Source organism: Hemitrygon akajei, chromosome 2, assembly GCF_048418815.1.
Source record: "Hemitrygon akajei chromosome 2, sHemAka1.3, whole genome shotgun sequence".
NCBI lineage: Eukaryota > Metazoa > Chordata > Chondrichthyes > Myliobatiformes > Dasyatidae > Hemitrygon > Hemitrygon akajei.
In genome coordinates this window covers 130,180,786-130,206,767 of record NC_133125.1, presented here as the reverse complement: position 1 = coordinate 130,206,767, position 25,982 = coordinate 130,180,786, and the positions used below count along the sequence as shown (strand labels likewise).

The following is a 25,982-nucleotide window of genomic DNA, read 5'->3' as shown; positions in this document are numbered from 1 at the left end:
GCCCACTCTTATGACGTAGAGTTCAAGGTTACCAAACAACAGAGCAATGCTGACAGCTTGTTCACTATTTGTAACTGAAGAAGAAAAGTCTTCATACTGTGACCCTGTGGAAGTGTTCCACATCACATTGGTAACAAATTCCAAAGCACAAATGGAAACAAGGAAGAACCCAAATTGTCAAGAGTCTATGAAGTCGCAATGGCCAACTCCTGGTAACCCTATATTCCTACAGAGTTCTCAGCGAGACAAGATAGATTGTCAGTACGTCAAAGCTGATGTGTGGATCTCGTGTTGTGGTTCCCTCTAAACTGTGCACCAGAGTGTTAGAAAATCTGCATGAAGGACATCTGGGTACAGTCGAGATGAAGAGTCTCGCCAGGAGCTACGTGTGGTGACCAGGAATAGATAGACACATTGAAGACTTGGACAAAAACTGTTCGGGATGCCACAAAGTTCAAAATGCACCTCCACAGACACTGTTACACCCGTGGGAGTGGCCATGGTCACCATGGCAAAGAGTATATATTGACTCTGCTGTGAATGCTTATTTGAAGTGGCCGGAGATTATACCAATGAAGTTAACTACCTCAGAAAAGACTGCTTTTTTCTTCTTCTTTTTCTTCTCTCTCTCTCTCTCTCTCTCACACACACACACGCACGCACGCGCGTTAAAGCCATCCCCATGTGCGTCCTTTTATTTAATATATATGTAGTTGTGCACAGCCACCACATAATTTATAGACATTTTTATGCCTTGCACTATGCTGCTGCCACAAAGCAGTAAGTTTCACAACATACAGCACTGTGCAAAAGTCTTGGGTACAAATATATAGCTCGGGTGCCCAAGACTTTTGCACAGTGCTGTAGTAATATGTGTTGTACTGTACTACTGTTGCAAAAAAAATAAATTGCATGTCATACGTGAATGGCAATAGACGTGATACTGATATGAGTCCCCATTGTGGACTGAGAGTGGGAAAGACGTAGGGAAAGGGGAGTCATGGTTGGGAAAGTGGGAAGGGAGAGGGGAGGGAGCAAGAAGCACCAAAGAAACATTCTGTAATGATTAATAAATTAATTGTTTGGAATCAAATGACCTTGCTTAGTGTCTCAGGGCTGGGTGTGTCTGCACCCATGACACCCCCGCCCCTGGCACTCCTTGTTTACCATCTGTCCCACATGTCTCCTGTGGCACTCCAAACATCCTTTGCTCCTGCCAGATTTACAAACTCGTTCTCCACTGCACATTGATATAGTACTGTATTACTGTATTTGTAAGGCACGTTAACTATATGAATGTGCCTGAGACTTCTGGACAGTACCGTATGTCAGTGGTAATAAACTTGATTCTGATTCAGATGCTAAACATGAAAGATTGACTGACCAGGCTCACTTCAAAGGGTCCTAACCTTTAGTATTCAGGGTTCGCCTGAGATAGTCATTCCAGAGTTATCATGTTCTACATCAGCCTTTCAGGCTGCTGGATCCCCTCAAAACAGAGGAGCATTGAACTCATTGCTCTTGACAGTTTTCCAAATGGGTGTTGTCACCAAATTGTCCCACTTAGATAATTCACTATTTTAACCTAACCTAGGCCTCAAATTATCTCTTATTACCATAGTGACAATGAACCCATTCTCCTACTATTGAAACCTTTGTTAACCATGGGAGATATCTCAGAGTTTCTTATCTCGCTATAACCAAATGGTCACCATTCAGCGGCATTCAATTTATTAGGTCTCTGAGACTGTGAGCTAGGAGCTGCCATTGATAATAAGGAGACCAGGCAAAAGCTACTTAGCAATTCTGGGATCTCATTTAAAAAAGGTCTGGTTTTAGTCTGTATGTTCCAGTGTAATGGCCACAGATGGCTTCTTGCAACAACTCCTTACTTACAATTTTGTGATCAATCAATATTGGAGACTACACTTTCAGCTAAATAGTTATCAATTCTTTTTGGATTCTCAGAGAACTTCGCAGACCAAACACAAAGAATCAAAATTGGAAACAACAAAAGCTGCAGCTGTTGGAAATCCAAGGCAACACACACTAAATGCTGGAGGAACTCAGCAGGTCAGGCAGCATCTGTAGAAATAAATAAACAGTCAACGTTTTCGGCCGAGACCCTTCATTAGGACTGGAATAAGTAGGTGAAGGGAGGGGAAGAAGTAGTACAAGGTGGTAGGTGATAGGTGAAACTGGGAGAGGGGTGGGGTGAAGTAGACAGCTGGAGGAAGGGGAATCTGATAGGAGAGGGTAAGAGGCCATGGAATAAAGGGAAGAAGAAGGAGCACCAGATGGGGCTGATGGAAGCAGAATCAGTTTACTTATCACTGATGTATGTACAGTGCAGGTCATAAAAATTACTATAAGTTACAATAAAAAAATAAATTTGATAAATAGTGCAAAAGAGGATTATTGAAATTGTGTTCATGGTTTCATGAACCATTCAGAAATCTGACTGCAGAGAGGAAGAAGTTGTTCCTAAAAGATTGAGTGTGCGTCTCCAGGCTCCTGCACCTCCTCCCTAAAGGTAGTAATCAGAAAAGGGCATATCCCAGATGGTGAGGGTCCTTAATGTCTCCCTCCGGATGAACCATCCTTTGACGATATCCTCAGTGGTACTGGCAGAGTCTACAACCTTCTGCAGCCTCTTTCAATTCTGTGCATTGAAGCTTCCATACCAGGCAATAATGCAACCATTAGGAATGATCATCATGGTACACCTGTAGAAATTTGCTAGTGTCTTTGGCGACATACTAGATCTCCTCAGAATCCTAATGAAGTTTAGCCTCCTTTGTGATCATCTCAATTTGTTGGACCTAGGATAGATCCTCTGTAGTATTACACCCAGAACTTTGAAGCTGGTCACCCTTTCCACTGCTGACCTCTCAACGAGGACTGGTGTGTGTTCTTCTGACTTTTATTTCCTGAAGCCCACATCTAATCAAACCATTAACTATCTCCATGTGTGGTTTGTTCAAACTGAAAACACAGTTTCTCTTTTCCCTCCTCACACATGTAACTCACATCAAGGTCTCTTCTTTTCCCATCATGCTTTGTGTTGCTACAAGGCAGAGGTGGAAAGGAATGGGATTACATTGATAAGGAATGTGCTAACCTGGTAATGAGGAATACACAAGTGCATAGGATCATGATGTGGAGTTGGTTTGTATTTAAGTAATCAGAATCAGAATCTGACTTATTATCACTGACTTGTATGATGTGAAACTTGTAGTCCTGCCACAGCAGTACAGTGCAAAGATATAAAGTTACAATAAGCTACAAAAATATAGAAAGTTCAAAAACAAAGGGAAAATTGAAGTAGTGCTCATGGATTCATAGACCAATCAGAATTCTGACGGTGGAGGGGAAGAAGCTGCTCTTGAATTGTTGAGTGTGTGTCTTTAGGCTCCTATACCCCTTTTCCGATAAGAGCAATGCGAAGAGAGCATCGAGGGTCATTAGTGAAGGATGCTGTCTCCATGGGGCACTGCCTCTTGAAGATGTCTTTGATAGTGAGGATGGTTGTGCCCATGATAGAGTAGGCTGTCTATATCCCTCTGCAGGCTCTTGCAAATCAATGAACTGTAGCTGCCATTACCAGGCTAGGAGGCTCCCAGGCTGATTGTTCAGCACCGTCCATTTACAGACATCTGCAAGAGTCATTTATGATATACCAAATCTCCTCAAAGAACAGCAGGGATAAAAAGATATGATGGGAGTGGTCTGTCCCTCAGAATGCTGTCTCATGGGGGGACAAAGCATAAATAGGGTAATATTGAAGGCATATAACAAGCGAACTAAAATTATCTTGGATAATTTTAATAAAAGGCAAAGGTGGCAAGGAAATGGAATTTGTTGAATTTTTCAGCGATAATTTCCTAGAACAATAGATTACTGAATCTATGAAGGAACCAGCATATTGATGTCAGAATACAAGCATCCTTGTAGAGATGCCTCCTTTAGAGAGTAGTGGTCACAAGGTGATAGAATACCTGATGTGTTTTAAGGGCAAATGCCCCAGGTTCAGAATCAGTGTCCCTGGTGTAAGTAAAGGCAATTTAAAAAGTATGAAAGCAAAGTCGTCAAATGTAAAAGCAGGCTAAAGAAGAAGTTCTTGGATGTGTCAAAGCAAGTATTTATTTATTTTATGTATTTCGAGATGCAGTTCGGTAACAGGCCCCTCCAGCCCAACAAGCCCATAAAGCCCAATTATACCCATGTGACCAATTAACCTACAAACCCATATGGCTTTGGAATGTGGGAGGAAACCCACATCCCTGAAGGAAACCTGCGCAGTCGTAAGGAGACGTACAAACTCCTTACAAACAGCGGTGGAATTGTACCTGAATCATTGGCACTGTAATAGCATTACCCTAACCAATATGCTACCAAGCCGCCCAAAATTGTTGCTTCATTATACTTAGAGAAGGAGGAGGATGAACCGTCCATAGTGATCAAAGAAAGACATGGAAAATATTAATTCAAGAGCACACAAATTGGCAAAAGTTAGTGGTAGACAGACAGACTGGGATCAGAGGACTAAAAATCTAAAATGGTAAGAGAAAATTGCAAAATGAGAGTAGAAGGATGATAAATATCAAAATAAACAGAGAGAGCTTTTATAAAGTTACAAAAAAAGAAGGTAGCTGGGGAAATGGTGGACTACAGCAGAGGAAGACTGTGGCAAGAATGATGGGCAAGAAGGCACGGTAGATATTTCAAATCAAGTCTTCCTGGCAAAGTTACTGTCAACATCCCAAGGATCACAAACAAACTAGGAAGGAAGAACTTGTAACAACCCTTATCACAAAGGATGACACATTGGAAACACTAATAGCAGTAAAGGAGGAGAAGTTGCTGAACTCAATAGCCTGCATACAGTGCAGTACAGAAACAGGCTATCCAGCCTATGATATCCACGACCATGCTGCCAATTTAAGCTGCACATCTCTCTGCACATGGTCCATATCTGTCCATCCCCTACTTGTTCACATACCTGTCTAAATTCCTCATAAATATTGCTATCATATCTGCTTCTACTATCTCCCCTAGCATCATACTCCAACCACTTACTACTCTCTGTGTAAAAACTTGCCTCATACAGAAGACAGCGCTGTGCAAAAGTATTGGCACATATATTTATAACAAAGGTGCCTAAGACTTTTGCACAGTAGAGCGGTAATTTTATGCATTGCTCAGTCCTGCTACAAAAAAAAACAAATTTCATGACACTTGTGAGTGATGGTAAACCTGATTCTGATATGGGTCTCTACTGTGGACTGAGAGTGGGAAGCGAACAGGGAGAGGGGGATCATGGTTGGGAAAAAGGGAAGGGAGAGGGGAGGGAATGAGAAGCACCAGAAAGATTCTGTAATGATCAATAAACCAATTGTTTGGAATCAAATGACCTTGCCTGGTGCCTTAGGGTTGGGTACGTCTGCACCTGCACAAGTCCCCCACCCCTGGCACTCCTTCTCTGCCACTTAGCCCACACCCTTACTGCACTGCTCCACCCTCACCATTCTAACATCCTTTGCTCCTGCCAGATTTACAAACTCTCCAAACCATGTTGACAAAGACAGTACTATGCAAAAGTTTTAGCCACTCAGATCAAATATATGTGCCTAAGACTTTTGCACAGTACTGTATCTCCTTCAAATTTCTTTCTCTCACCTTAAAGGCCCACAAGGAGGCAGCAGAGCCATTGGCTGACGTGTTTCAAAACACTGCGATTTCTAGAAATCAGATTGGAAAACTGCATATGTAATAATTCAAAAAAAGTGGGAAACAATTGGCCAGATAGCCTAATATCAGATATTGACAAATACCTGTGCCTCTATTTAAAGAAGAGTAAATATTCATTTCAAAAAAGCTGAATACAATTAAGGCAACATGATTTTAGAAAAGCGTAAGTTGATAAAGTGGCAAAAGTTCTGCCAGGATATGATGAACTGAGTTAGAGGATAACCAGTAGATGTAATCTATTTAGATTTCTAGTGAGTATTCGATGAAATGCCACATAAAAAGTACACGCACAGACATCTCACCTCTCCCGGTTGTCTCCCGCATATTGATAGTGGCTCCCTGATGCCCACAAATTATATACAATATCCTGGAAATCGGTTGCTGTTCGCTGCACTGTTTGCAACAGTGACTTCTCTATTGCCCATGGTGGGTTAAATGACTGTAAAATATATGTTGAGGTGAGTTTAACAGGCGTCATTCATTCATTAGCATAGTTAACGTTATTTAAACTAACTGGCTAGCTGCTCAGGAGCTACTCTATTGATGTCCTACGTGATGAGGCCAAACTCCCTGCTGACTTGCTTAAAGTTGTAATAGAATAAAAAAACGACTCCATGATAATATAATTTAATATAAATACATATTTTAATGTCACATTTTCTGCATAAGACAATATAATAAGGATACACCTTATGCTTTTATTTCTTTTAGGGACCACAACATATTAGGGAGGCTAAGCGCAGGGAAAGCTGCTCAAGTATTGGTGCTACCTCCCTGAAATGAGTTTTTGCAGGGTGGGATGTCTGCATGCACACGAAGAGGTGTTTGGCTATGAGGTGAGATGTGTTGATATGGATCGAAATCTGCTCGATCACATTGAAGACGGACAGTCAGAATACGTGGCTCTTTTTCAGGCTTAAAAGCCTTAACTAATGGAGCACTGGAAGATTAAGTCTTTGGCCCTCATATTTACTATTTATATTTTTGACTTGGAGGAGGGGCAAAGTATAAGGTGTCCATGTTTACTAATATCATGGGATGAAGAGGGAGAGTGCGCTAGGCTGAAGGAATTTGAACTTTGCACCAGGATGTAGATAGAGTGATTGAGTAGAAGCTTGGGAAATGGAGCTTGATGTGGACAGTACTTCAGATGGAGAAACCGGAAGGCAGGCTAATAGCTAAATGGAGTACAGTGTAAATGATCTTGTGAATGCAATTAAGGCAGCAAATTGCATTTTGACCCTTACTGCTAAAGTGCATTTAGAAACAGAGAACTATTGTTACAATTGTACAGGGTGCATTGTATACAGTTTTGGTTCCCTTATTTTGAAAAGGATATGCTAGCTTTGGAAGCAGTCCAAGCTTACTTCCTGGATGAGAGGACTGTCCTAAGATAAACAGCTGAAAAACAAATTGCAGGAGCTACACAAAGAGTACTGGAGGAATGCCACAGGAGTGGAGTGGTTAGCACAACGCTATGGGCAGCATGGTAGCATAGTGGTGAGCAGCATGCTTCACTGTACAGGCCTCAGCCTCTTCTCCCCATGACCACATGGGTTTACTCCGGGTGCTCCGATATCCTCCCACAGTCCAAAGACATACCGGTTGATTGGTTGGTTAAATGGTCGTTGTAAATTGTCCTGTGATTGGGCTGGGATTATATCAGGGATTGTTAGGCAATGCATTTGAAGGGCCTATTCCATGATATATCTCTAAGTAAACTCGATGGGTCAGGCAGCATCTATGGAGGGAAATAGACAGTCAACATTGTGGATCAAGTCCACGTACAGACCACGTCAGATCCTCAGTGATGTTTATGCCGAGGAACTTAAAGCTGTTCAGCCTCTCAACCCCAGATCCATTGATGTCAATAGGGGTAGGCCTGTCTCCAATCCTCCTGTAATCCACAACCAGCTCCTTTGCTTCTGCAACATTGAAGGAGAAATTGTTTTCTTGACACCACTGTGTCAGGGTGATGACTTCTTCTCTGTCGGCTTCCTCATTATTATTTCAGAGCAGACCAATCAGTGTAGTGTCGTCAGCAAATTTAATTTGCAGATTGGAGCTGTGGGTGGCGACACAATCACGGGTATACAGAGAGTGAAGGAGGGGGCTTAGTATATACCTGGTTCAATTTGGATGTTGTTAATAACAAAAAACTATATTTACCCCCAAACTTTAATGAAACATGTATTAATTTATTGTACACCGTGAAAGTTAATGGATGTTTAAACTCTACACCAGGGTGATAAGCTATGAATTGTCACTGCATTGTAACTTGCACCATGAGCATCATCTAGTGCTCAGAGGGAAACATTGCAAGTCTACACACAAATAATTTGAAAGCCATAAACCAAACTTATTAATAGATCCCAGCAACCGGTCTCAAGGATGCACATATTTGAAATACAGAACACTTTGTTTCTTGCCTTTAACTTAACCTGTCAAAGTTAGGAGTACTTTGATCGACTATGTTGAAAGCTGAGGACTAGTGCATCCTGTTACAAATCGCTTAACATTCACAACTTAAACAAAACTTCATCAGTGGGGTTTTATAGTGAATTATTGAGAATGCAAGTATGCTAACACTTTGAGGTGTCATTTTAATTTGCACTTCAGCAAAAGTCATTGTTGATGGGTCTCAAACTCAGCTTGCTCCTGATTTATAAGTGGGTAGAGACTCTTAGGTCAGAATTCATTCTCGACTCTATGTGCTAACTGCACACTGTACTCAAGAGACGGTAGATGTTGAAATCTGGAGCAAAAATAAAACTGAAGGATCCTGACATCGGATATCGGCCTGGAACATCGGAATCAGATTTCTTATCACCAACATAGGTCATGAAAAGTGTTGCTCGGTGGTAGCGGTATGGTGCACGACATAAAAATTGCTATAAAGTACAATTCTAAAAAAGTGCAAAAGAGGAATAGTGAGGTTGTGTTCATGATCATTCAGAAATCCGATGGCAGAGGGGAAGAAGCTATTCCTAAAACATTGAATGTGGGTCTTCAGGTTTCAGTACCTCTTCCCTGATGGAAGTAATGAGAAAATGGTGCTGAGCTGCGATCTCTGTTAAGTTGCTGCTCAGATTTAGTTGTCTTCCTTAATTATTTTTAGGTTTGTAAGTATGGTTCTGGGAACAGAGGGGGAGCTTAGGGTCAGCTTAGGGTTTGAAGACAGGGATGTGGCGAGTTAGAGGTCAGGCCAGAGTCTCTACTCTGTGTTCGAAGGCTGGCAATGCAGACATGGAACATCCCGTGATTGGATTTTGGATGATGGATGTTGGACCAGCAGAGAGTGGACAAGGGCCCTCCAGGGTGAGTTCTCAGCGGGTTCTGGAGTTGGAGTTCCAAGCGGGTAGATAAAATGAGTTCTAATGACCCCATGCGTTCTCAAACTGGTGAGACCAGAGTTCAAGGCCTAGTGTTCAGTGATTGGCATGCCATCAGACCAAGGCCAGGGGTTCTATTGGATGCCCAGAAGGCGAGGACCATTAGCCGGAGCTGTGTCTGCATATCTCTGAGAATCTGCTGGGGTGATTGCAACCCTATGTCTGCAGGTCCAAGTCAGAGTCCACTGGAGGTTTGAAGCCTGTCTTGAGATATGTCAGTGGAAGGGAGGAACTGGGCTTGTTCTGTTTTGAGTTGTGGCACTGAAATCTGTGGCAATGCTTATAGGGTGCCCCCAAAACATTCTCAGATGTATGCGTGTGGTGATGGTCTTTAATGACAGGCACTGTCTTCTTGAAGCACTGGCTTTTGAAGATAACATCAGTGCTGTGGATGATTGTGTTCAAGATGGAGCAGATTGAATCTACAACCCTGTGCAGCCTCCATATCAGGTGGTGATGCCAACAGGCAGAATACTCTCCACAAGAGCCTACGATGACATACCAAATCTCCTTAAAATCCTAATGACTATTTCCTCTTTAGCTGTTGTCTGACCTGCTGAGTTTTTCCAACATTTTGCATGAGTTCCTCAAGATTTTTACCTTCTGAAAAATCTCTTGTGCCTGCTGGAAGAATTCCGGACACTATGTTTTGTGTTGAGACCCTTCATCTGAACTGAAAGAGTAGTGGAGAGGAGCACCAGTATAATGAGGTGAGGGGAGGGAAATGGAGTACTGTTGCTCCACCCTTTGCCTCACCTCTTTCTACCTGGATGTGGGAGGAACCTGGAGCATGCAGCGCAAACCTACACTATTACAGGGAGAACATAGGCTCCCAGAGGCCAGGAACAAAACCGGGTCTTCGGAGTCCTGAGCTAACAGCTCCAGCAGCTGTGCCGTTGTGTTGGCTCAGAAGAAACGTCATTCTTCATCAAAGAAGCATTGGAGCTGACCGATTGAACTTCACAGCTCAGGGAAAACAAAGTGCAGTATGTCCTGCACATACAATGACATTTGAGAATTGTGCAACAGTTTGCAAATTTATATTTATTATTCATAAAGAAAACACAGGAGGTACAAGCTGACAGATGGTTGAGGTGTGACAATTCTCAATGTCAACAGGGCATAATGGTTTATTGAGTTGTTGACTCTGCAGCAACTTAAAAGTGGAGAATTAAATGGAAGGCTGAAATTCCAAAACAATTGAAAGAGGGTGTATACAACTTCAGCAGATTTATTTTCAGCTATTTTTTATCAGCAAAGATCATCCCCCCCCCCCGATCATTGCATTCCATATACAAAAGCAACATTTTCTTCATCAAAAACACAACTAACCCAATACTAGAAATGAATATGGCTTCCTTCAGCATGTACGGTGCTAGCTTTCTAAAGTAGTTTGGATAATGTGAAATTGACAATTCTAAATAATAACTTTGCTTCAAATATTGAATAGTTACTGACGTATATCATTGATTGTCGAAATTGTGTGAATGAAGTGCAAACTCCATGAAATACACAGATTGAGTCCCTAAAGAGGCAAAAATGCTGAAAACCATAACTGCAACCAATTCACAAGAATCTAATTTATCATCATGCATCTTTCATTACTACTTTCTCACATACCAACCACACAGTCCCTGCATCTGACTACACTGCAGCCAAAAAAAATCACCACCCAAATAAGTACTGGTTGCATCAATAAACCAAGGCATTGATGTGTATGCAGATGTGCATGGTCCAATTTAGTCTTAGTATGACTAAAATGTTAGTTAAAATGTATTTGGTCTATAAGAAATATTAATACAAGGAACCAGAACTCTAATGGCAAGAGTTGAAGCAGAGTGGCTGAATTAAACTGAAGGAAAACTCTTCCGTTTGTTAATCTCCTTACAACTTGAATCTGGCATAATATTGCCTTATAGTGTTCCTTGTTACAGATCCTTCAATAACAAGTGTCAATCAACAGAGATTTCTAGTGGATCACCAAAGAGCATTCAAATATATTCCACAAGACTTAGTACACATGGGCACTGGAGCAAGACAGATTTAGCTTCACAGTTTGGAACAAAACAACTCTGTCCTTCCTGTCCCACCAATCCAACTGTAAATTCAAGTTATCATTAATTTTCATTTTTTTACCCCCATTTGGGCAAGTCTTCTTGATCTTTCCATCTAGTGCTTTTATTATTGAAACAAAATGTATAGTTACATCCAATGACTGAAAAGTTAAGAATGGCAAAAAAAACTGTCATCTAAAATGTAAATCAAAAGTTGGATGCATCCATTTCCTTTGTTCTTGTGGAAATCCCTCTGCGAAATGGAGGCCAGACCCGGGCTCGGAGTGTGGATGTCAGAACACAAGCCACATCAGACCATTTCAAGGACAGTGGCCAGTTCCCGGAACTGCTTGGAGAAGTTCTAGGAAGATGCAGAAACAAAGTTATTTTGAGGACAGTGCCAGATGGAGGGTCTTAGTCAATAAGCTCACCTTGTCTGGGTTCAACTGAGTCATTTCTTGCGATCAATTTGACTGACGTGGGTATTCAACCAAGCACAGCAAACAGAACTGAAAGTAACATGTGTTGTCAACCTTGCAGATTACCTTCTAGCCTCCTCCTGCCCAGTTTCATTTTCATTACACCTTTAATCCCCTTCTCTGATATTTATCTTTCCACCATTAGTCTCTCCCTCACCCATTTTACATGAACACAGATGAATAATCCTCAGAGAGAGCAAATCTTTAACGTTTCACCATCTCTCCTTACTTCTTCCATTGAGAGACGTGATATTAACATGCACAATAATGCCTGACTTGAAACTTTGGTATCTGGAGCGACTAAGCTCCAGGCTTTAGTGAACTTACATTGCGTGATCCCTCTGTGAAAGCAAAGTTATTCCGATTTCCTCTCATATCCCAAAGATGATCTAGTTGTTGGGTTAACAGGGCACTGTAATTTACCACTAGCCATAGATGGGTGAAAGAACAATTTTGTGGGAAGTTGATGGGCATATAAAAGTGAACAGGTTATAGGGAAATAAATGGGGGAATGGCTTTCCTTTGGAGAGCTGGGAAAGATTCAACAGGCTGAATGGCCTCCTGCGTTATTGTAAGAAAACATTAGAAAATATGCTCCATGAACTGTAGTCTTCAAGTTACTCACCTGAAACTGAGGGACAGTCATTTCAAATGATCTCCTGATTATTTCGCCTGAGGGATCAGCTACTTTCAGCGCTATGGTCACATATGGGCAGTTCAGAGACTTGCAGCTGTCAGAACTAACAGCCATCCCCAGTTTCCACTGCAGATCTACAAGCTTGCAGGAAAAGAAACAAAAAAAACCCAGGATACATTGGAAGCAGCACTGCCATAGATCCTTCGATTGAAGCTTGATACAAGGAATGCAAAATAAAACTTAAACTACCGAGTCTTTAGTTCAAATTCCAAGGCGTTTGCTCTCATCATTAATATCAAGGAAACAATCTTACCTGGACACAGAGTTTACAATTAGTCACTCTGAAAGAGAATTAGTTAGGAGTCTCTGAAAATGTTTCTAAATTTGTTAAAGTACTGAAAAGACTGTATTGGGAATGTCGCTACCATCTTCAGTAGCCTAATAGAGCAAAGAAGAAACTGCTGAATATTGAAAGGCTTAGACTGAGTGGATATGGAGAGGATGTTTGCAATAGTGGGAGAGTCTATGACCAGAGGACACAGCCTCAGAATACAGAGATGTGGTGGAATTCCTGAAGATGAAATTCATTGTCATAGATGGCCGTGGAGGCCAAGTTGGGTATATTTAAGGTGAAGGTTGATTGCAGGGGTGGATGTGAAGCCATGATGGCGCTAAATGGTGACTCCTTTGCTTGCATCTTCAGAAACAGCTCTATTTCTATCTTTGATATATCCTTTTTTCCTTTCCAAGGTTCTTTTGAAGACCCTGACCCAAGTTACACTCTGACTTCGTCTTTTTGTGGGAATGGCCTCATGACTGGCCAGATTTTGATATCTCAAGGACGCAGCCTGGATGTCTTGAGCGCCTTCAGGGTGCTGGATTTCTGTGGCTCTGGGGATGGGCTGATTCTAGGCCGGTGCCCCTGACTGAGGCTTTGCGGGAGAACACGGAACATCGGGAGCAGTGGGCTAGCTGCCATGGGCTGTGTGTCCAGAGAGCTGTGCCTTTCCAGAGCTGATTCTCTGTTTGCAGAGCTCAGAAAAAGCGACGCAACAGACTCTTAACATCATAAATCAGTGAGTTGTTTATGTGCCCCTTATTAGGGGGAGGGAGTGAGAGACACAGCCTGTTGTATGTCGAATTACCAGGTGAACGCATAGTCTTTGGGGTACTGCAAGTCTGTGTCTTTATTGATTCTTTGCTGCACGCTTGACTGCTTGGTGGAGGGTGCTGATGCTTTTTTTGCTGGTGGGGGAGGGGGGGTCATTACCTTGCTACTGCTTGGGGGGGCTTTGGAGTTCTAACTTTTAACCGTCAGTCACTCTTTGGGTTACTCCTGTTTTTGTGGATGTTTGCGAAGTAAACAAATTTCATGATGTATTTTGTATACATTTATCTAATATTAAATGCACTTATTGAGAGATTCTTGAAAACTACAAGGGTGTCAAAGGATATGGAAAGAAGGCAGGAAAATGGAATTGAGAGGGGAAATATATTAGCCATGATCAAATGGTGGAGCAGACTTAATGGGCCAAATGGCCTAATTCTGCTCCTATGTCTTATGGTCCAACTCCAAGCTCAGTAGTGAGGCCAAAATGCAAGTGCACTTAGCGGTCTGGTGAAACAGGAACATCTACACACCACGATTAAGTGGTTTCCATCTGTGCTACTGACACAACATTACATCAAACGGTGAGACTTAGAAACCTCAGCAACTGTGGCTCAAAGGACAAATTTACCAAACGCAACAGCTCTACTTGCTGGGACATGATTGTGCTGAACAGCAAGTGATCACAAGGGATCTGTTATACAGATAACTAAAGGACAGGAGAAGAACAGAACACACCAATATTTGCTACAAACGTGCATGCAAGCCAAATATGAAGTTGTTTGGAACTGTTCTCAACTAATGGGAAATAATTGTAATCAATGGTGTCAGCTTCTCCAGCAGTCCGTGAAAGGAGGTACTGTACAGGCCTTGAACAACTTGGAGCCAGAGCTGCAAGGAGCATAGAGCTTCTAAGTGTCCAATAATGATGTATGCACTGTAATGCCTGCCATAGATCACACATGGGACTATTTATCCCCATGAGACCCAGCATCTCCCATAGACAAAAGATCTTGGCCGGGTCAAAGAACTTTCTCTTGGAATCAACTCTTTTTGTTCTTCGAGAGCAAAGTGGAACAAAACTAATATTTCAGGTCAATTGTAAATTAGGTGACTGAAGAATAACTTTGATTTTGGTTTGTTCTCATTGCAAGTCATGCAGACACGCTCGGGAAGGAACAAGGCCGCAGATTTATCCAAGACTCCTACTCACACGAGAGCTTTAAGAAGTCACTCCATACACGGCAAAGCAGCGAGCGTCTCACCTGTCCTACTGTTAACATGTGCTTGGCGTCCTCTGTCGTCACAATGAGTTTGCCCTGTTCGTTCCACACGTGACGGATAACCTGAAGCGCTTGTTTCGACCACTTACTGCTGCTGTCTGACAGCTTCACAATGAGCTCCTCAGCTGACACATCACTCTGCGCGGCTGCTCTACTAAGAGATGGAAGCAGGAAGATTGGCAGGGATTCAATAATAATGAAAATCAGGTTTTATAGGTTAACTTCTGTAAGGATTCACCTTCATATAGCTGGACCCCGCCTTTAGCTGCTGGATGCATTATATAAAAATTCCCAATTACCCAGAGTTTTACTAGTGGGAAGGAAAATTGGCTCCCAAGTCATCAGTGAATGGTGTTGGATTAAGATCTGAATTGCTATTTAAATTGTTTTTTTTCTATAGTTTAAAATTCTTTATGCTTGCTTATGTGATTGTATAAATCACTTGTTGTCTGTAAATTTTTTAGTAGATTTTAAAGTATTTTTGCCCGTGGGCCTAAGATGTCACAGCAGTACAAATCAAGACAGTCCATGCTGTTCACAGAATTTTCCTATCAGAGAATATTCCTTTATGTAACCAAGTTAAACTAGTTTTTAGTATAACAGGGTCTCCAGCATTTTGTCATTTGCCTTTCTTGGCTGCTTTTACTGCATGTTATTTGCTGGTTCACTTTGATGATCACAGTATAGGCCCTTCACCCCATGATGTTGTGCCAATCTTTTAACCCTCTCCAAGGTGAATCTAACCTTTCCATCCCACATAACCCTCTATTCTTCATGCATTCTATTTCCTAAATGTTCCTAACATATTTGCCTCTACCACCACCTCGAGCAGCATGTTCCACAGATGTAAAAAAAAACTTACATCCCTTCTATACTTTCCTCCAACTTCTTCAAAATTATGCCCTCTTGTACCAGCCGTTTCTGCTTGAGGTGGCACACCCTATCTATGCCTCTTATCATCTTATCCACTTGTATACAGTGTCATTCTTCTCCGCTCTAAAGAGAAAAGGCCTGGCTCGCTCAACCTTTCCTCATACGATGTGCTCTCTACTCTAGGCAGTATCCTGGTAAATCTCCTCTGCACTCTCTCTAAAGCTTCTACATCCTTCCTATCATGAGGTGACCAGAACTGATCAGAATACTCCAAGTGTAGTCTAACCAGGCTTTTATAGAGCTGCAACGTTACCTTGTGGCTCTTGAACAATCCCCTGACTAATTGTCAACACATGCTACACCCTTAACAACCCTAACCTACTCTGAGGGATCCATGGACGTGGACCCAAAGATCCCTCAGTTCCATCAGACTGCTAGAGATCCTGCCGTCTAATAAAACGGCAGCAACCATAAGATTTGCACCTCATTCTTGGTTTCTGAAGGAACTTCTGGACATTATCATCTCCAGGTCCAATGGTGGGGAAAGAGGAGGGTGACAACAAGTGGGTGAACTAACATGAAGGCGGTCACATAGGTCATCATGTCTATGCATCTGGAATAAAGTCACTGAGAAAGACTGCAGTCCTGTCATTTGCAGCTCTGGTTTTCTGGGTTCAATTCTGACCTTATTGCCCTCAATATGGAGTTTGCACATCTGTCCTGTGACCTTCATTTCCCCCTTGTCCTCCATTGCCCCAAAGACATTCTCATTGGTAGTTGTATGGTTACTGTAATCACTCCTAGAGTAGATGAGAGGCAGGAGAATGAATGAATGTTGACGGCATCTGAGAAGAAACAGGTTACAGGGAAATACTAGGTTTGGTATTTGGCATGGATTAGGTGGGCTGAATGGCCTGCAAAGTCCTATAAAAATATAACTTACTTTTCATCGAGAGGGGGAGGGCAAGAGAAGGGGTGAGGGAGAGATAGAGGAAAAGAGACTGACTGACAGAAGTGTTCTGAGAATTGACGTATAGTCAGCGGCACAAATACCAAACCTCTACTGACTCTTAACTGCTAATCAAGGCAATTGCAGAGAGACAATAAATTCCAGCTTCACCAGTGATCCCCTCCACTCTGTGAGTGCAATAATAATTGTTTAAAAAAAAATTTGACATTTTCAACCAAATAACATTGATTCCAACACTAATTCCATTCCCACATCTCCAAAATATTCACAACACTAATAATAATGTTACTCAAAAAAATGAACAAATACTCTAAAGCAAAATGATCTGGGGAATGCTGCATGTGATCGTTCACTTCGACATTTTGATGTGATCAGATTGCAAAATATTCTCAGCTGTAAAACATCAAAATGCAAAAAAAAAGTGACTTGGAAAGCAAAACTGCACAACCAAACTTAAGCATTTTCAGAAAAGACTAATACATTGCATACGTTTCATTTTTACTGAACTTCATTAGTAAATCAGCAGATTTTTAAATTTACCAGGGAAACTCAATTTTGTACTGTAGCATACTGAACCAGTTACCAAATGTGTAAAAGCATTATAGACACATGACACAATATCAGACAAATTAAATTATGTCATTGTCTCACTGTGATCAGCTCCAACATAGAGATACTACCTTATCAGTGCATCTCTAAGTTCAAAGTAAATTTTATTATCAGAGTACCTATATGTCACCATATACAACCTTGAGATTCATTTTCTTGTGGGCATACTCAACAAATCTACAGAATAGTAACTATAATCAGAACAATGAAATGATCAACAAGACTGTGGAAATGCAAATATAAATAAATAGCAGTAAATAATGAAAACACGACATAATGAGTCTTTGGAAGTGAGATCATTGCATGTGGGAACATTTCAATGATGGAGCGAGTGAAGTTGAGTATAGTTTTGTTCACGATGGCAGCAATGAGAAGGGAGCATGACCGGGTGGTGGTGATCCCTGATGATGGGCACTGCTTTCCTACAACATTTCATCTCGATATCCTCAGTGGTTGGGAGGGCTTTATCTGCGAGGTGCTGGGCTAAATCCACTACCTTTTATAGGATTTTCCACTCAAAGGCATTGGTTTTTCCATACCAGGCTGTGATGCAGCCTGTTCAATTATTAATTGAGAAAAACTTAATATGGGTGATTTTGGTGTTAAGAAGATTGGTTACACACTTCTTCAAATTGAGGCATATTGCAAAATTGTTACCTGAAAATCAACGTGATAACATGAACCATCTTCTTAGTAGCTTCCACATCCAGTTCAACACCAGCAGTTTGAAGTCTCTGTTTAAAACAAAAGACACGTTGACTAGGTGTCCAAAATCTAACGGCAAAGTAAAACAAGTGAAGGCTAAGCTTGTATTAAATTTTTTTTCCAAAATCAGAAACTTACTTCAGCCAATTCAACAGTATTCACACCAGGGGTTTTGCATTGTAGGTATAACATGATCTGCTGGCACTGTTGCAAAGTTACAGACGCGCAACAAAAAAGAGAAAAATTAAACACAATAATACAATGTTATTTTTTTATTAACCATATAACAATGAAAATATAATTGCACCAATTGATTCATGATACAACTTTTGATTGTAAAAAAATTAACATTTAATTACCTTAACTTAAATTCCCTGGAGCATATTTTAAGACAATTATTTAATTATTAAATTTATAATATTTTCATTAAAATACACAAAGCAAGACAAAGCGTCATATTTAGTTGTGTCACTGTTCAGATATGCACCCGTCTTCAACTGTTAAGACAGTTCATTTACATATTTCTGTATGCTTTCATTTGAAGAAACTCCATTTTCTTAATCAGATTATAGACCACAAGATATAGGAGCAGAATTAAACTATCTGACTCATTGTCTGCTCCACCATTTCATCATGGCTGATCCAATTTTCCTCTCAACCCCAATCTCCTGCCTTCTCCCCATATCCTTCATGCCCTGACCAATCAAGAATCAACCTCAGCCTTAAACATGAAGAGTTGACCTCCATAGCTGCATTCTAGAAGGACGTCCCTCTATTCTGAGGCTGTGTCCACTGGTCTTAGACTCTTCATAGGAAATATCCTTCCCATGTCCACTCTATCACCATTTGATACGTTTCAATGAGGTCGCCGCTCATACTTCTGAATTCTAGTGAATATAGGCTCAAAGCCCTCAAATGCTCTTCATATAACAAGCCATTCAATGCAGCAATCATTTTTGTGAACTTCCTTTGAACTCAATCCAATTTCAGCACATCCATTCTAGGGCACCCAAAACTGCTCACAACACTCCAACAGAGGTTTCACCAGTGCTTTGTAAAGTCTCCACATTAAATCCTTGCTTTTGTATTCCAGTCCTCTTGAAGTGTATGCTAACATTGCATTTGCCTTCCTCGCCACAGATTCAACCTGCAAATTAACCTTTAGCGAATCCTGCACAAGAACTCCCAATCCCTTTGCACCTCCAGTTTTTTGTATTTTCTCTCCATTTATAAAATAGTCAACCCTTTTATTTCTTCTAACAAAGGGCATGACCAAACACTTCCCAACACTGTAATCCATCTGCCATTTCTTTGCCCATTCTCCTAATCTGTCTAAGTCCTTTGGTAGACTCTCTACATCCCCAAAACTACTTGCCCCTCCACTTATCTTCATATCTTCTGCAAACTTTGCACCAAAGCCATCAATTCCATCATCCATATCCTCGACATTTAACGTAAAAAGAATTGGTCCCAATAGAGACCCCTGTGAAGCACCACTAGTCACCGGCGGCCAACCAGAAAAGACTCCCTTTATTCCCACTCTTTGCCTCCTGCCAATCAGCCACTGCTTTATCCATGCTAGAATCTTTCCTGTAATACCACGGGCTCGTAGCTTGTTAAGCAGCCTCACCTTGTCAAAGACCTTCTGAAAATCCAAGTGCACATCAACCGATTCTTTGATGATAGATTCAATAGTGAAACTCTAGATAAATATAATTACTAAAAGTATGCCCCGAACATCAGTGCATAATCTTTGTCAGAGCAGCCATGCATCCGTTTCTATTCAGTGTTGCATGTTTAAGATGTGCATTATGGTAAGTAGCCATGTGAGTGAGGGCACGGTAAAGTGAAGGGAATAAGTTACATAACGTGCCTTGTTCAGGGCAGTTTGTTTCTGGGGACTGCTGGGTGTCATACCTTTCGTTGACTGCTTAATTGTAGCTAAAACTAATAGCAGCTAAAACCAAGTATCAATATCACCATCTACAATTTAACCAGATTATATACATCACCACAAACTTCCTTACATTTGCATTTAGACAATAGAGTCTCCATTGTAGTTCACAAATTAATACTTACCACCTCTGCAAATAAATCCTGGGGCAACTTACTAATGCTTTCAATAGAGTTCTCAAAACCTGTAATTTAAAAAAAAGAGGAAAAGACTGTGTATCCTGGCACAAATTGATCTGGGAGTAATAGTTGTTAATCCACGTCCTGATTTCAAGGGATATTAGAATGATGCTAAACATACCATGCTAAGTCTCCACCGTTATCAGTCATCCCAGAGTGAAGGTTCTAGTTAAAACACAAGTGCAGATGCTGGAAACCCAAAATAAAATCAGAAGATGCTGGATAGGCTCAGTAGTTCAGGCAAAACACTTGGCAAGTAAATGCTAATGGAGTTTACTGATTCCAAGTATTTTCGCAATGGGTGAGCTGCCATGCTCAGGTCTTGCAAGGGCTGTTGAAGCAAAACTGAAGGTGCTTTCTTCTCTGTCACTGACCCTCTGATTTAGTACTGTAACTATACCGTAAGTTGGCATATCACGTACCATCTTCAGTCCTCATTCAACATCCTAATGGATGGCAGGGCTCCGCTTGCTAAACTTTTCCTAGATTGATCACATGGAGATAGGGCGCAGAACAGGCCCTTCCAGCGCAACAAGCTGTGGCTCCCAGCAACCCTCCTATTTAATCCTAGCCGAATCACAGGATAACTTACGATGAACATACTGACTGCTACATCTTTGGACTGTGGGAGGATCCGGAGTACCTGGAATAAACTTATGCGTTGAATGGGAAGGACATGCAAACTTCTTACAGACGGTGCTGGAATTGAACTCTGAACCCTCGAGCTGTAATAGCATGGGCTGATCACTATGCTACCGCAGCACCCTATTATTTCTTTCTTATCCTCCTGCAATCAATCACCTTACTTCCCTTTGCTGTCCAGAGTTTCCTGCTGGAGCAGAGCATTCTAGAGCTCATAAAAGTTTTACAACATTGTACAGACTATTTTTTTCCTGAGTTCTAGCTGCCTTAATGTATCTGCAAAATGTATTCTATTAGTTTCTCAGACTGTTTCGCCTATCTAAATTCATTTACTTTTTTCACTGATACAATCTTACTGTACTTTCTAATATACTGACTTTAGTAAGATAAAAATACATACATGCTGCAATTCTTCCTTTGACTCATGTAATACCCACTCCTGTGTGTTTCAATGAGATGACAAAGACCCAAATTTTTGAGTCATATATGCAAGCAACTTGATTAAGGAGCTATGTTAATTTAATTACCACTTTTTCCTGTTTGATGTTTAAGTTCTACCATTTATCAATTAACAGCAAGGAAAGCAAAAAACAAGCATACATCATCTTTTTGAACAATTATATTACAAACACCACTCTGCCTGGAAGCATTTTTTCTGGTCTTTAAGATTAACTCTGGAACCTGATCATAGCTACCAACAACACTTATGAAAGACTTAAAAATAACGCAATTCTAGAATTATTAATTTTTATTTAATTATCAATATGCTTATAGTGATGCAATAGTGAGAACACTCTTGCAAAACTGAAAGGAATTGAACACAATACTGTGCCATCCCTCAGCACAACTTAAACCTTGCAATATTATCAGCCTTTGACACATTGGTGATGACCTCTGCTTCCTTCTAGTGGCCATAGGCATTCAATTTAAAAGCAAAGCACCCTTCCACCTTGCCGCAAGAAATACATAATTGCTTCATTTCGGCTTCAGAATGCGCTCAGTAATTTGTAGAATATTTACTTCTGTGTTCATAGCACATAAACAACGTATACTATGAGTCTTCAAGCTGTCATCACAGATGGACAGTTCTAATGAGGAACGCTCTTAGAAAGCGGAGGGCACGTAGATGTACGACAACCATAAGCAAAAAGTAGACATACATGTACTTACAATTGTAGCTACAACATGCAAACACACAAAAAAATCCCTATTAAACCTGTATTAATTTCAATCGGTGCCGACGAGGTTAACAGAATCGCCCCCAAAACAGTGCACAGCACTTAACTGCGCACTTCGCCCGTGTGTGGAACATGAGGCCACAATTGTCACTCACCTGTCCCGAGCAACAACCCCAGGCCAGCCATATCTAACGCTGCACTTCCGCCCCGCTCATTGTCTCCGCGTTCCAACAAAGTCGCTACTTTCCGCCGGGTGACGTAGTTCGGCGCGCGCCGGGAATCCCAGGCAGACGGCTTCTAGCGATTGGCTGCTCTCCCTGCCCTCTGACCGCACCGACCATCAGCAACTTCTCAGGGAGTTGCACCCTTATGTTCAACACTCGATCCACTTTAGCAGTAATTTTAAAATGTAACCTCATTCTCTTACTGTGTTACATATATCGTTACTAGATTCTTGCATGCGCTGATTAAAGGCATCAGAAGCTGCGAAGAGTATAAGTTCCTGTTAAGTGTGCGTTTCTCCCCCATCTGTGTTGTAAGGAATATCTGAGAAATTAACGACGAAAGCGTGACTTGGAGGAGAAGAAGTAGCATTGCTAAAAGACTAAAGGCCTCGTCAAATAATATTAGAGAATGAGTTGTCCACGCTGGTTACCGCTGGAAGCCAATCCAGATGTATGTGTTATTTAGAAATAATGGTGTCAAAATTGTTGCATTCTTTAAAATGAGAGGTGTAAATTGCATTTGACAGCTTGCTTTCATGTTGATTGATCAGTTCTTTTTTCATTTTCCCCCTAGGTCATGAACCAGGTGAGTTACTGGCACTGGAGAGAATTGATCTGCCCTTGGTTATCATTTCGGGAGAACTTGCCATCGGGATTTATGTAAAAATTGTGCTTTTCTTCTTACACGATGTTGTGATTGTTCAATCTAGTACCTCTCAAAATGGGCGACAGTTATTTTAAGACCCTCCGTTGGTGTCAGGTTTGTAATGTAGAAATTTCCATGTGTCCCAAGATTGAAGTGTGATTTTAAAATTGAATAGTGGCATTTCTTTCTTCTAAAGGTAGCGTAAGCAGTGTAAAAATGCTGAAGTGCTTTCTACTTTGTCCATTTGCAAGAGAAACGTGAAGCAGTCGATTCAATTGGCAGATCTGAATCTTGGTTAAGCAAGCTGAAAGGTTTAATGATGAGGCATTTGCAATAATAGTTTTAAGATTCATGGTAAAGTATCAATACACAGCTGCTTCTCTCTTGTCATCTACAGCATATTGCAATCTGACATTTATCTACTTGGTAATGTAATTTGGGGAAATGCCACGTTTTAAATAAAGATGGTATAGTTTAATCTTTTTCCAGTTTTATTCAGGTTACATAACTATTTCCCCACAGTAATCTCCCCTTTGTGTTGGGAGATGAATAGCTTTGGGGCTCTTGTGTTTGCTCCTGTGATGTGTGTACAGTTTACCATTTCTGTAGTTATTGGACGTTCGTGTTTACAAGGAAAATTTTCATATATATACTTAGAGATGCAGTGCAGAATAGGACCCTGCAACCCATTAAGTCACACTACCCTGCAACCCCAATGTAATTCTTGCCTAATCGCAGGCTCCAGTTACCATCTCTGTAATTAGTGGACATTCCCATCTGGAAAGGGCAAATTTCCACGTACGGTATCTCTATTGATAAGTGGCTGATAATGTTCTGGCGGATTATTTAACGACCATGTCAAGACATTGAAATTGTTGATTCATTCTTGCCTGTCCCAGGAGGCTGTTGATCTGATTTATTTTAGAGCTTTATAACTACCTCCTTCTCAAGGACGATATTTTGTCCTTTTGTTCTTATTAGTCTTTTGCTGTCACATCACGTTATTTTCAATTCTATGTCTGAACTGCATTTTAAAAATTAAGATATCACCTAGCAGGCAAATAAGGAATCATTACATCAAATGAATCACAGCATAAATACGAATTTAGATCTTAAATGGGCTAACCCAGGGTTCGCAACCTTTTTTTTAATGCCATAGTACCTTACCATTAAACGAGCAGTCCGTGGAAGCCAGGTTGGGAACCCTGGTCTTATCAGACCATAAAATATTTTAAGATCAAGTGTATTAGTGTTGGCTTTTTTTTTTATCTTTCACTCTCCCACTAGGATAATCATTACAGAAAAAGGCCAGTGATGATGCCTGACAAAGTAATCCATTCTGAAGAATATTTTTAAACGACTGGAGATTTTTGTGGATCCCTCTGAAATAGTCTTCTTCTTTGCCATTTCCCCACCTCTTGACTCATTCCCTGAGTTTTAATGTTAATCACTTTGTGGACGTTGTCCAAATGATTTTCAGGATAATATGGATCCTGGCAGTGAAGTTATTGGGAGACTGTTTTGTCACAAGGCATATTTTTATAAAAGGGTCCGGTACAAAATTAAGTAAACACTATGATGTATTTCGCCATTTCCCAACATACCTCTCAATGTCTCTCAGCTCTGCTGAATGCAGTTACAAATGTGAATAATTACTGTGGACGCCACTGGAGTGTAGTGGTTTACAGCTCAGGATGTTCTGGAGTTCGGCGTTCAATTCTGACGCCGTTCCGTGAGGAGTCTCTGTAGTGTGTGGCTTTTCCCTGGATGCTCCAGTTTTCCCCTATGGTCCAGAGACGTACAGGGTACGTTAGTTGGTCATTGCAAATTGTCCTGAGATTAGCTAAGAGTTAATCGGGAGTTGCTTGGGCAGTGTGGCTGGAAGGTAGGGAAGGGCCTCTACCACACTGCATCGCTAAGTGAATAAATAACCTATGCCCAGCAAGTTCCCTCAAGTATTAATGTAACTTGTGGTATAATGGTGCCAGGCAATAGCAATCCCCGAGAACAAAAGCTAATCGAGAAAATAACTGGATTCTTTTCATTTATTTATTCCTTTTTATTCCTTCTCAGTCCTAAAGAAGGGTCATGTATTTCATTCATCTATGCCACTTAATTGGAACAGGAGACTATTGTCGAACGGTTTCCAGCTAGCATCAATTGCATACAATTGCATACAGTTGTGTGGCTGTTAGACACTACACCATACTTGTAGTGATTTTTTTTTTAATGGCATCATTTGCATGTGGTTGTGTTCAAAAAGCAGAGATATTTTTATCACTGATAGCTGGAGAGAAGTAAGCAGTAAGACTATTAGTTTATATTCCCAAATAAGCGACTGCCCCAATTAACTGATGGCCCAATTAAATGGAATCCACTGAATATGTAAACCTACTGTGGTATTAAGCACAAGGGGAGCTGGTACCAAATGTAATCCTTTAGTTAAATTATTGAGAACAGCACAACCACAAAACGTGGGTTGAATTAACTACTTGGATTTGTCCTGCATCGTTTTCAATATTTCTATTCCAAGTTCTAGCTGCTGTATTTGGGCTGCCTATGTAAATGGTATAATTACATCCTCCTGTCAGGTATGGTGGTGTTCTTATTTAGGTTGCATGAATATCTGTTTCTCCTTCCGCTTTAAAAAAAATCCTTCCCTTTCTCCCTTCTTCTATTCCCTACTCTGGCCTCTTGCTCCTTCTCACCTACCTATCACTTCCCCCTGGGTCCCCTCCTCCTTCCCTCTTTCCTGAGGTCCACTCTGCTCTCCTATCAGATTCCTTCTTCTGCAGTCCTTGACCTTTCCCACCCACTTGGCTTCACCTCTTAACCTTCCAGCGAGCCTCCTTTCCCTTGCCCCACCTTTTTATTTCTGGTGCCTTCATCATTCCTTCTCAGTCCTGAAGAAGGGTCATGGCTCATTCATTCCCATGGTTGCTGCCTGACCTGCTGAGTTCCTCCAGCATTTTGTGTGAGTTCCTCTGAATTTTTAGCATCTGTAGAATTTCTTGTGTTTATGTTATGCTCCATCCTGTTTATGGTCTAGGTTTGGAGATGATGTCTGGTGATGATAATGCCATTGAATATCAGGGGTGGATAGATTGGCTCTTATTATTGGAGATGGTCAGTGCTTCGTTATTAGGGTCATGGCACAGATTAAGCCCTTCGGCCCATCGTCCATGTTGAGCATGCTGTCTGCTCGGCTAGTCCCAGTTTCCTGCATTTGGCTCATATCCCTCCAAGTTCCATCTCTGCGTACATATCCACGATGCTTTTGTACCTACCTCAACAGATC

The 25,982-nt window shown here is 41.2% G+C and overlaps 1 protein-coding gene and 1 long non-coding RNA gene across 4 annotated transcripts in view; one reads left to right on the top strand and one right to left on the bottom strand.

The window, feature by feature from the left end:
• The window catches only part of LOC140715619 (uncharacterized), a 44,823-nt gene extending 42,757 nt beyond the window's left edge, over nucleotides 1-2,066 (top strand). Inside the window, exon 3 of the long non-coding RNA XR_012096177.1 lies at nucleotides 1,969-2,066. This is a non-coding gene — a long non-coding RNA (uncharacterized lncRNA). The remainder of the gene's footprint in view (nucleotides 1-1,968) is intronic.
• An 8,101-nt stretch (nucleotides 2,067-10,167) lies between these two features.
• On the bottom strand, nucleotides 10,168-22,113 carry commd6 (COMM domain containing 6). 3 transcript variants are annotated; one of them, XM_073027944.1, is made up of 7 exons: nucleotides 21,970-22,113; nucleotides 19,941-19,999; nucleotides 18,000-18,065; nucleotides 17,814-17,890; nucleotides 14,687-14,858; nucleotides 12,302-12,454; nucleotides 10,168-11,558 (listed from the first exon to the last, which is right to left on the bottom strand). In XM_073027944.1, the coding sequence occupies exons 1-7, from the start codon at nucleotides 21,998-22,000 to the stop codon at nucleotides 11,508-11,510; spliced, it is 609 nt and encodes a 202-aa protein (XP_072884045.1). In that variant the 5' UTR covers nucleotides 22,001-22,113; the 3' UTR covers nucleotides 10,168-11,507. The 3 variants fall into 3 exon arrangements, with proteins under 3 accessions (XP_072884045.1, XP_072884050.1, XP_072884059.1); XM_073027949.1 differs by having other exon boundaries at nucleotides 14,687-14,855; XM_073027958.1 differs by lacking the exon at nucleotides 12,302-12,454.
• Nucleotides 22,114-25,982: the final 3,869 nt, after the last annotated feature.

What these genes read in the sequence shown, in the direction of transcription:
- commd6 (XM_073027944.1), bottom strand. Translation starts at nt 22,000, where the DNA reads ATGGCTGGCCTGGGGTTGTTGCTCGGGACAG. An exon ending in ACATGTTAACAGTAGGACAG is followed by an intron (nt 12,455 to 14,686) that starts GTGAGACGCTCG and finishes TTTTCCTGCAAG; the next exon opens with CTTGTAGATCTGCAGTGGAA. An exon ending in TGACTGTCCCTCAGTTTCAG is followed by an intron (nt 11,559 to 12,301) that starts GTGAGTAACTTG and finishes GCATCTTCCTAG; the next exon opens with AACTTCTCCAAGCAGTTCCG.